Source organism: Syngnathus scovelli, chromosome 1 (assembly GCF_024217435.2).
Source record: "Syngnathus scovelli strain Florida chromosome 1, RoL_Ssco_1.2, whole genome shotgun sequence".
NCBI lineage: Eukaryota > Metazoa > Chordata > Actinopteri > Syngnathiformes > Syngnathidae > Syngnathus > Syngnathus scovelli.
The window spans coordinates 11,747,773-11,759,892 of NC_090847.1; the positions used below are offsets into that span (position 1 = coordinate 11,747,773).

Here is a 12,120-nt window from a genome sequence, read left to right on the forward strand (position 1 = left end):
AAATACAGAAACACATGTGTAAACAATGCTTCTCACAAGACAAAATAAAACTATAGATTTGGTAAAAGCGAACATTTTAGCTATTGCGCACCCCCTATCGTGGCCTTTAAGTTACACACCTCATACAGCAGATAAAATAAGTTCAAAACCAGTTTTATTTTTTATGAATTCCTTATGTCTCTCTTGTAAAAAATCAGTTTGTTTAATCACATACATATTTGAAATAATAATAGGTGGTCGCTCTCACCATACGGTTTCTAAAACCTTGTGGGCCAGCTAATGAGAAAGTGACAAAAAAAGTGAGCTACATGACTCAGCTGAAATGACATCACCAAGCTAGTAATTGTTCTCACCATGGTGAACCGCTGACATCACGCAATGTCCTTTTGGATGAAATGGCAGGAACTCAAAATAATCCCTAAATTTAGAAAGTCCTCAGTTCAATATTTTCATTTCTTGTCAGGGTAACATTCATCTGTCGCAATACTTTTGCCCATATTGTGTATTGTGATGCGTGAGCACACAAACACTTTCATGCCTTGTGAATTGCTCTTGTGTTTTGTGGTGCACATTGTTACTCTGCATCCTTCGAGTAAGACAGTAAAGCTCAGCCGCAATGAAACACGCTTTAGAAGTAGCTCCCATCTTCTTTTACCCTGATGGCGTCTATAAAGTTCAACCTTGATGGAAACAGGACGCAACGGTGGAATTAGACTGGCGGGTAAAAGTGCATCAGTGTATTTGGGGTGGGGGTGGAAAAAGAGACTAAAGACGATATAGATAGTTTGGGTTGTAAAAGAGCCTCTGGCATTCTGGATCACAATGTGGGGAGAAAATTAACCCTAAATCCTGGGGAGAATTGAAAGAGCCTGAAGGACAAAGGGGGAATCGAGGGACTGAGCAGGAATAGACCCACGCGTAGTGTGAAATGAGCCAGATGAAACATTAATCTAAAACGATGTTCCATTTTATGTCCTTGAACTCATGTGAAAATACGTTTTAATTATGTTACCAAATTCAAACTGATGTGCAACTTTGGGTGTTTAGTGTTATTTGATGTCATTTATATACCAACATGGTGATTATACTGCTTGCTATACATGCAATGCACCTGCTAATATAGAAAAGCCTTCGGTTTCCTGCTTGAAAGTGGAATAAAACATGTCAGGAAAAGCCTACTAGACTAGCCGAACTTCATTGTTAAAGGCTACATTAATGGAAGAAAACAAGTTTTTAAATATTTCATCTAGTTTTCATTTTTCTGTCCCACCAAAAGCTGGAATTTAAGCAGGCATGTGTGGACTTTAATTTTTTTTAAAGCCACTGTAAGTGCATTTTGACACTTAACATAAACAGATCTGACACTCTAGAACTATAAATAAATAACACCTTATTTAAACATGAGCATGTTATATATCTACATCTAAAAAAATAAATGCTTAAAATAAGTGACAGAACTGGCTTATCTTGTTTTGTCCTGTTGCTGAGGTGACTAAACATAGCCGGTGTTTACTGGGAAACTTTTATGTTAGAGGGGATACTGTTGTCCAGCAACGTAATGACTTGGAATTTTCCCACAGTGAAAGACTTAAACTTGGTAAAGGCCAAGTGATACTTGATGTACAAAAAGTATTTTATTGGTGTTTTATTACTTGGTGCTTTGGAGAAATGCAATGATGTGACTTAATGTACAATGGATTGTTTCAGTCTGTCTGAAGGACTCTACTACTAATACATAGGTACCAATTCAAGTATTATATTAGTATTATACACACTAGGTTGAGCACAAAATATTAATATGGAAAGGCATATAAGGCATTGCTGTCTTTTGTAATGAATTGTCAGCAATGCAGCAGTTGGAAAGGAGTTTGTATTTTAACTCGAGGTCAATGCTTCATGGACGCTGCAGGTGTGACTCCCCACTTGAAATATGCAAATCTAGAATTATATTACACATAGTAAATCTAGAATTTTGGAGCTATAATTACAGTGGGAAGTGGAGATCATCTAGCCAATTGTGTGCCCACGTCTTGGGTAATACATACATATAATTCACCCCTATGAGGCCATTGCCAAGTTGATGATTTGAGCTTCCAGCATATACGAACATGATATTGTGCCCCTTAAAGTGGCCAGAAGTCTCCAGACATACTTATGCTTTATTCATTTGCTCCCCTCACAAAATAACAGCATGTGTTGCTTTTTGTCCTGCAGCCAGATGATCAGATGAGCCTTTTTGCCGTCATGCTCTATGACTTCCAGGACAGGAAGTTCTTCCCGAAGGATCACAAGATTGAGGATTCTATACAGGAAGTCAGAGACGTGCAGAGCTATCTCATCAGGTAGGGGAAGAAGATTGAGTTGAAGTGCAACGCATTCGACTTTAGGCGAGCGGAAAAGGTCACAAACCATTTGCAGGGGGCATACAGCCAAACAAGCATCAACCATCACATTCACACCAATTTAGAATGAGGCAGATTATCTACTTCCATTCAAATTGTTAATTTACTAACCACTTTGGCATTCACTCTTTGAAGCAATCACTACAACTTCTTGATATTCTATCAAACAAGAGTAGTGTAGTCACAAGTCAGTAAGTCATGAGTCAGATTACAACAAAAATGTAAACAAATCCGTGTTTGTATCACTTCAACATTTGTTTCATGTTTCATGTTACTAAAATATGTAAACACATGGACTGCACTTCTTAGGCACTGAATTTATCTGGACACAAAATAAATCAACTATATGCAAATAAAAAATAAAGCCTTCCAACGAACAGAAATGAGGCAGATTTTTTCTTTTCCAGAATTACAATTTGAAAACTACATTCTGCTAAATTCCAATGTCGATTTGTCAATTTTCAAGATGAACAATAGTGAGGAAAAAAAATCACTCTTGAACTGTATACTGTATGTTGTTTTCAGGTGTAAAACAAAGCTAGAAGCCTCACTAGCCCGATACCGAATCAAACATGACCTTTCATCTCTTGACTGCATTCTGCCTGAGAGTGTGAAGGTGAAGCAGGAGCGATCCAACAGGCTGCCACTTTATGCATGGGTCAATGCACTGAGGAGCAGGTCAGCCCACATGTGCACACATACACTCATAGGGTACCTTTACACACTCCTGCACACACACTTGATGAGATGAGTACTAGTGCACCATGTAACTCTCCTTTTGTCGCTGCATGCAGACTTTTCAGTTTGGTAGTGCTTCCTTATATTTTATTGCCCGGGAGGCCAGCTGACACCCAATTAAACTGTGTGTGTGTCTGTGTGTGTTTGTGTGTGCGTGTGTGCGCCTAGGTAGGTGAGTGTGTATGGTTGTGTTACACTATACAAAGGTGTCTTTTGGACAGGGCTGATTCACTCAGGTGTAAATTGTGCCACTGAGGGACATTCAATCAGCAACTACCCTCCACCAGCTCTGAGATTGGAAAGGTCACACCTGGGACGTGTGCCAGTGTGTGTGTGTGTGTGTGTGTGTCTGTGTGTGTGTGTGTGTGTGTGTGTGTGTCTGTGTGTGTGAGATTGTTGTGTGTCTCCTAATATTTTGACAGCGCATAAGACAGATATAAAGTCCTTTGAAAAGGCCACACAGCATTTCTATTGTCTTATATATCACTCCAGAATTAGAGGACAATTTAGACACCAACATTTTTGAAAAGTGTATAGTCGCAGTGGACTTATCTCAACTCACCTCTCACAACAAGCAGCAGTTTGGCAGCTTGTGAACAATTCGTCTTAGAAGAAGCTTCAAGTCCTTTAAAATAATAGAGAATTACTCGCAGTTTGTTTAAAACATTCTAACAAACATGTTAAAACATGCTAACAAATAGTATATACTGATACAGTTCAATACATATTTAGTTATATCACTTTTGCTGTAAGTTATTAGTATATTATAGCACTTATAGCTGAGGTTTTAAGCAAAGGATGTTTGAACACAAATGCTGGAGCAACACATGTAGATAGATATAACAATACTCATATATTCTTTATACAGTTTGAAAATGACTAATATTGCTACTGCACATTGAGTTACTGCTACCCAGTGCAACCGTTCACAAATTTTGTTGTGGTTGTTTTTTTTGTTTGTTTGTGTGTGTGTGTGCGTGCGTGTGTGTGTGTGTGTGGGGGGTTCCTCCAATTGCTGAATGTGTATTCTGTCTTCCGCCACCGTCTATAATTTGCTTTCAGTCTGGATGAGGTCCAGAGTGTGCTGATGAGAGCAGGGCTCTCCCAAATGAATTCAGTCAGGCAGTTGGAAGGGCAGACCTTCTGCCAGGATCCTGACTGTGAGGATTTGCTGGTATTCCCCGCTCGAACGAAAGCAAGGCTGGATTCCACCACACTGCTTCATAACCGCAAACTCATCATTCAGGTTTAATGGAAGCACACACACACACACACACGCACGCGCGCACACACACACGCACGTACATGCACACACACACACACACACATATGCACACACACACACACACACACACACACACACACACACACACACACACACACACACACACACACACACACACACACACACACACACACACACACACACACACACACAGAGTGGCATCGCTGTCCTCTGATATTTATAGCTTATGTCTCAAACTGATTACAAAGCGGCATGCAATCCCTCATGCCAACCAAGATGAGTTTGCCCGGAAACTACTGTAATATTTCACATCACTTCCTCACATCATATCATGCTTCTATTTGAGCCATAACAAATCTCCTGTCACATATGTGTGTTTCACAACAATACAGTTGCTTCAGTTCCAACATTTATCAATTTCTCTACTGAAGAAAAAAAGAATCATAGCTCCTTGTTGATTGTCCTGTGATGATTTGGTGCTCCAATTTTGGAATGACCCTCTGTGAATGCCCGACTCTCTTTCTCGGTTTGAATTTCACTGCAATGCAGTTTTCCTGTTTGTTTGTTTTACTTTTGTCCTCTATTTGTTTGTTGCAGGATAAATCTTGCAGCCTAGCCTCGAACATGGCAGTCTCCCTGCTACCACGCGACGGTGACATCCTCATCGTGGGCAGATTCTCTGGCCTCACTATCTCCCACATGGCCTCACTCATTAAGGAGAAACATAAAGTAAATGGCGACAAGTCCAGAGTCCTTGCTTGTGTCAGCGGTCTTACGGACGCTCAGAGGGAAGCGATGCAGCAAGTCATCGTCCACATGAACTGCAAGAGTAAGCTTGACCATGGATCTCTTACTCGTTGTTAGAGCTACATCTTCATTTTTGATGAAATTATTCTTACCAAAAGTATTTTGGCTTCTTGATTATCTCGCTGGTGTCATTATTGTGTTATTAAGTCCATTAGGACCATTCTTGGACTTTGATGATGTTCATCATGCACATAAGGTTAGTACATTCAAAATAGGCTATCATTGAATTAGGGACTTTGATGTCTTTTACATTAGGGAAGTTATGAGCACAGTTTTAGGTTTATTCCTCGAGTACCATTGTTCAACAAAAATGAGATTTCATCATAAATCACAGCAATTAAGTCTAATGAAATGAAGTTGGAAAAAAACGTCCAAAACTTTGATTTAAGACCCGAAATAGCAGCTAAATTGTGTGTTCACTCTACTATTGCTGGGTGTGTTGGTTGTTTGGTTGGTTGGTTGTTGAAATTGGTCAAGACCTCTGTATTTTTTGTGTTTGAGAGACTTCTGTTGTTTCCACCATGTAAAATCTGGGAGTGCACCGCAAACTCAAAATTAAATTTGAAGTGACAGAATTGGAAGCGTTAGAGGACAAGGCAAACTAATCCTGACAATTCCACATTTATAACCCCTTTTGATACACACTTAGCTTGCATAGTCAATGAATGTGTGTGCTTCAGATGAACTGTCTGAAGGGGGTAAAAGTTGCAAATGAGTGTAGTCTGTTTCTCTGGTAATTTAAGAAAAGCAGCACCCACGCACATGGAAGCCATCTTTTTATGTCATTTAAATCAGCTCAATTGCGTGGCAATCGGATGTATCTGCCTATCCTAGCGTATCATTGTATTTGAAACTTGGCATGAGTCCTTCATGTGACTGGCTCCAAAATTGTGATACTATATTAGCCATTCGGCAGACTCAATGCGTGTGTGAGCGGTTCTTGGATCAGCTTTCACACAACTCCAAAACCTTTTGTAAATAAGACCCTATGTCCAAACTCTATCTCTGTATGTTGTTTAGATGTGAAGCTGATAAACGAGGGGTTCCAGTCACTCACCAGTGGTGACAAGCGTCTTGCAAAAGTGCGTCTTATCCTGTTGACTCCCAACTGCTCCTTGTCTGCAGTCAGCAATCCACTTGAATTTATACTGCAAGAGAACAGAGGTACTTTTTGAATGTGCGGGTTTTTTGTTTCTAAACCAGATCATATTGAACTGAACAAGTAATTTGGTGTTTCTTATATTCAGACACCGTCTTGCTGCAGGACTTGTCCCAGGGTTGTGTGGCCCAGAGCAGGCTGGAAGCTCTGATAGCACAGCAGAGGGAAGATATTGATCACGCACTAAAGTGTGAGTGTCGTAAACCTCTTGTTATCATGCTGAGACACACACACTGACGCAAAAGCACCACATGCATGAGCTCTGTGTGGAGCCTGGCTCACCTCTCTGACTGAGTGCCTAATTATCTAATCTTATACTAATAGAACACGCATATGCTGTCCCTGGGAGATTGTCTGTCCTTAATTGGATATGCTAATGTTGGTCAGCATACACGTTTCAAATACACTTGACATTGCACAATCCGACGCAAGAGCTGCATCAAAAAATGTTGCTTGTGTGAGGCTGTGCGGGAGGTATTTATTTAACAACATGTTTGTTATTCTGGTTGTTGGGTATTAGTATTATCTCAGAACGTTCATTCAGCTTGCAAAAAGTAAGTTAAACGAAACTTTTTAGGGCACGATTTCATTGTTTTTTGCTGTGATTCTGTAGCCTGGCAAGCCAGATCCAACGCTGTACCGCCACGGCGCGACTCCACTCAAAATGAACCGACAAATAAAAATTTGTTTACTTGCTGCGATGTATCGTTTGTGCGCAATGTCAAAAAGTGGCGAGCGAGAGACACTATATTGTTTTTTAATTCAACATTAAACTCAGTTTTAAATACCTAGAAACATATAGTCATTAAAACCCCAGCAGCCGACCATGGTGGAAGCATTTATTTCAACATTCAGCATTTGTTTTTCTTCGACACCACATCTGCTCTTCGCTGATTGGTTGAAATCATATTAAGAGGTACAAGATGAGGCCAGAAAGGGCAGAGTTTCTTTCAACGCATAACAAATATGATTTGATATGATATTTTTTTAAAAAAATTTAGAACTCTTCTTTTAAAATAATGCAAACACACCCGTCATACGTTCATTGCTGTGAATGCATTCTACCTTGCATCCCCTAATGGACTAATGTGCAAAAATAATGTATGCTGTTTTTGTATTTTTATAGTTCCCAAAGTTTTAGCGGTTGTTTACGCAACTTGTTCCTCATACCCTCAGGAGAATGAGGAGGTTGTGACCAGAGCTATCCAGCAGGCCAATGTGATGGCGCAGCAGGAATGGCGGCTCGGAAAAAATGAGTTGAGGTTAGTCTCAGTTCGTGAGCAGACTCTCTGCATTTGTTGTCGTCTCTCTCTCCTTCAGAGTGTGTTTGTTCTGCTGTCAGTATTGCCTCCCTCCAGGTAGACTTCTGTCGAAATCTTCGAACACCTCCAGTATAAACTGAAAGGTGCAACTTCATGCTTTTAAAATGCTGTGAAAAGGGTAGAATACAGATCTCCAGTCAGACTATTATTTTTTAGAATATGATTACATGTACGTATATACAGTATATATTTTGAATTGCATTCGCAGAATATAAAATAACAGAAATGATCTTTCTGGTAGAGTGACTGTGATTAAGGGCTTAGCACTCTTTTAGCGAGAAATGCCAAAGGCTGCATTGAATAAAACAAAATATTTCTTTTGACGCTCGATTCAACTGACTTCCTACAAACAAAGATTACTGCAGAAAAGAACAGATTCTTATGCTAGACAGTACTTTCAACCGACTGCATCTTCGTGTCATGTGCTTTGAATACAAAGCCATCAGAGCATTTTTTTTACATACTATATCCTTGATCCATTTTCACGTTCATGTAGCTACTAGTTCATAGGACACACTTGGTCCTTACTGGTACGGGTCTTTCTTTCTTTCTTTCTTTCTTTCTTTCTTTCTTTCTTTCTTTCTTTCTTTCTTTCTTTCTTTCTTTCTTTCTTTTTTGTAGCATAGTGCTGTGTTATTTTACTGCAGTATTGTTGGATTTTGTCCACAATTTAGGGAGCGCGTTATCTGCGCCTCACAGCAAAAGCCATTGCCAATCACCTGTTATCCAATTTACTCACTGCGTGCTTGTTTGATTTCTTCAGATTTAGGAAAATGCTAAGACACTGAAGCAGAAATTAGACTTACACAGGTTGGTTGAGTTCAATCACAATTCTTGTTCAAAAAGCTCTGTTTTCAGGAAAGTACAATACAGTGCTGGGCCCTTCAAGAGCGAAAAGTCTCCATTCAGAAAAGGCAACGTTCAAGGTTCTTTGGTTAGCTTGTATCAGTTGCACATGCCAGTGTGGGCCGAGTTTGATGGGTGATGAGTCTTTGGGGTGGGGCAAGTTTGCCATGGAAGTGGGTGCTGGTTATGGGCGATTCGGTGTGTGTGGGGGCTGTTGTCTTCCATCCCGTCTTTCGGCCTTGGCGATCATCTTTGGCCGAGTCCTTGGCTGGCTCCTTCTGGCACCTGCTGGTTTTATCTCCACGTAACCTTCCTGTGAACATTCTTCTCCAATCTTGGACATACACTGTCGTACCTCATTCTTTCAATTTTGTGATTTTGTACGAAATTATATTAGCTTTTGGCTGTGACATCATTAATCTATTGCTGTTTATTTGATACATCATGTCTTTGCTTATTCTTAGTTTAATCATGCTTCCAACCGTATCTTTTCTTTGTTAGGCAAACTATTTCCCTCTGTGCAGAGCGTTCAGTAGTAATCAAAAACTGGCGTCAAGCATTAGTCAAAACATAAGATACATTCAAGTACTGAACGGTCAAGACGACTCTGGCCGTGTCCATGATTTAGAGAAAAAACATCAGACATGCATTACACAGTTCCTTAAGGGTCATTAAGCTATTTAGGCAATATATCAAAAGTCATTTGTTATTTCAAAGTGCTCAGAAATATATATCAGATCATAAAGTTATAAAAACCTTTCTCATCACCACTTATCAAAAATGTCTAGTTATGTCTTCTTTATTGATTTGGTGTGTAGGTATAATTATATGCTTAAAATGTTTCTTTTATTGATTTAATATGTGAATATACTTGTCTGCTTATGTACTTTATTCAATGAGGTTTGAGCACATCTGTTTTTGTAGCTAGGCAGGACTTTTTGTATTTTGACCCCATTTCCTTCAGTCTAAAACTCATATTTTTAACTTTTACTTCTCTTGTCTTTGTGTTTACTTCAAAGCCAAGCCCTGAATTGTTCTCCAGACCATGCAGGAGGTCGTGAAAGGAAAAAAGAAAGCAACTGTTTCTTCAGAGTGAAGCCCTCTGAGCTGAGTAATGGCTGCTTCCTGGCTATTCTCATCAGAGATGTAAAAATAAAGGTGAGGGTCTTTTAGAATAGAATAGAATGCCTTTGGTTACTAAATGATGAGATTGCAATTATCTCGTTCTCATGTGCAAACACATATGTATCATATATGATATATACAGATAAAATATGTTGAAATAAGAATATTTACAACAGAATGTTTTACAGGTCACGTGGAAGAAAAATGTGTTCTGCTTTTCACCCTTGTATAAGAACTGTGCACCATAACTTTGCTCAATACAAACGTCCTTTGTCATAATGATTACACTGAAGCAAAACACGATAGATGGACTCACAAAACTAGTAGCAATGTTGCATTGGCTATAACCCTGGAAGCAATAAATATTTGCACACAAATGGTGCAGCAACACATTTATGCCCTTCTCAGACAACACGAATTTTTTATCATTCGAGAGGGTCGCGCTGTCAGACTACAAGATAAATACAATCGTATGTCTTGACCGGGAGATATGTTACACTACACGTCAGTCACCAACCAGACCCCGTCAGATTGTCGCATGCTTCCTGTAGAGGTGGATGATTACTGCTGAGAAGTGATGGAAAGAAATGAATCAAAGGCATTGTCCAGGTACAGTCACGTATGTGGGGATAGGGGGAGGCAATGAGAAAAGTGGGAGTTAGTGAAGTTGAAGGATGTCTTTGAGTTGATAGCTGAGACATTAATGCAAGATGTTTTTTTTAAAGATTGCTGTGATTCATTTTGAGTTTCTGAAAAGAAGATAAAGCTTTAGTTTGATCAACAAAGGTAATTGGGAGTTTGCCTCATAAAATCCCTCGCAAACATCTTGTTTAAGACCAAATTGATTTCTGCATATATATATATTTTATGATGAACTGACTCAAACTGCGTATTGGGCAGTCGTTGAAGTCTTTTTGTTATGATGCTTATATTTGAACAAATCTCAACAGCTCAGGCTGTCGATTATTCATTCCGTTGTATGCTATCCTTTACTGACAATTAGGGTTAGGGATAGGAATTAAGAGTCAGGGTTAGGGTTTTGAAGTAGGATTTTAAAACTAGCATTTGGGTTTTGTAGTAGGGTTTAAAACTAGGGTTAAAGTTTTCAAACAATGGTTAGGGTTTTAAAGTAGGTTTTCAAATTAAAATGAGGGTTTCAACTAAGGTTAAGGTCAGGGCTACTGGTTAAGGTTAGAAGGGGTTGGGTTTAGGGGCTAGGGATGAGGTCGGGGTTGTGGTTAGGGTTTGGTGTTAGGGGTTTAGGGTTGGGGTTGTGGGGTTGGTTAGGTTTAGGGTGTGGCAGTAGTTAGTGAAAGTGCAACATCAAGCCTCATCTCATGTATTATTCTCCTCTTCCTATTCTGCAACATTACACACGTTCATGACTTATTCCTTCTAATTAACAAATGCACTTCAGATTCAAGTACCTCCATCCTCTGCAGGCTGCTTTACCCCCCACTGGGTGTGATGGTGCTCTGTTGCACTGGAGCACAATCTCCTTGTGGACCGTCTATCATTTTTTATTCTTCCATAGATAGGAATGAAAAGATAATCAAACCCTTGTAGTGGTGTCTGAAACAGAGACCCCACAACCACACACACAACCACACACACACATACACACACACACACACACACACACACACACGCGCGCACACACACACACACACACACACACACACACACACACACACACACACACGCACACACACACACACACACGCACACACACACACACGCGCACATGCACCTGCAATAAACTCAGCTAATCAAAAGTTATTGTGGCCCTCTGAAAAGTGCCATAAAAATAGCAATTATCTAAGTGTTTGACTGCTGTCTGGCTTACATGGGCTGTCATGGATGCGACCATTTAAGTTCTTTATGGGCCTTCCAAACAGTCAGGAACAATAAAGACAAGGGAGATTTTCTTGGGAATGTGGAGCAAATCTTGACCTAAAGGTCTCTTGTCTTGGTTACAATATGCAAATGTTACTTTTTTTCTACTTGTTTTCTTCATAATTTAAGAGTGTAACATTTTACATTTGGGGTGAGTTCAGGCTGTGTTGGAGAAAGTGAGCGATTTACTGAGGTTGGTGGGTGGAGATGGAGGGGGAAGAAAAAATTTATGGGGGTGAGGAGGAAGAAGAAAGTAAGACAAGGGAGAGTATCTGTTGAATAATTCAATGTCCCCTGTCTGAATGAGTTAGCATCAATGAAGTTCACGGCACCAAACACGGGAGAACCTCTAGACCTGCTTTAGCTGTGGGCCCTTGGCTACATCCTCACATAAACGCATGCAAATACAGTATTGCATGCACATGCACAGTACAGGCAAACATACATGTTTACCCAGCAATTTCAATATCTTGCACAAACTGTTACATGCTTGCATGTCAGCTCAAGCACTTAAAAACAAAAAGCGGCAAGTCTTTGCGGTGCATGTCGTGAATTATTCAAGTGTTGAGGGAAGCGGTG

The 12,120-nt window shown here is 39.9% G+C and overlaps 1 protein-coding gene across 1 annotated transcript in view; it reads left to right on the top strand.

The window, feature by feature from the left end:
- LOC125988227 (putative methyltransferase NSUN7) overlaps positions 1-12,120 on the top strand; it is a 31,583-nt gene that overhangs the window by 14,323 nt on the left and 5,140 nt on the right. Inside the window, exons 4-11 of the mRNA XM_049753137.2 lie at positions 2,215-2,342; positions 2,928-3,080; positions 4,203-4,386; positions 4,984-5,215; positions 6,214-6,357; positions 6,441-6,542; positions 7,479-7,614; positions 9,540-9,678. Coding sequence (XP_049609094.1) covers positions 2,215-2,342; positions 2,928-3,080; positions 4,203-4,386; positions 4,984-5,215; positions 6,214-6,357; positions 6,441-6,542; positions 7,479-7,614; positions 9,540-9,678 — 1,218 coding nt within the window. The remainder of the gene's footprint in view (positions 1-2,214; positions 2,343-2,927; positions 3,081-4,202; positions 4,387-4,983; positions 5,216-6,213; positions 6,358-6,440; positions 6,543-7,478; positions 7,615-9,539; positions 9,679-12,120) is intronic.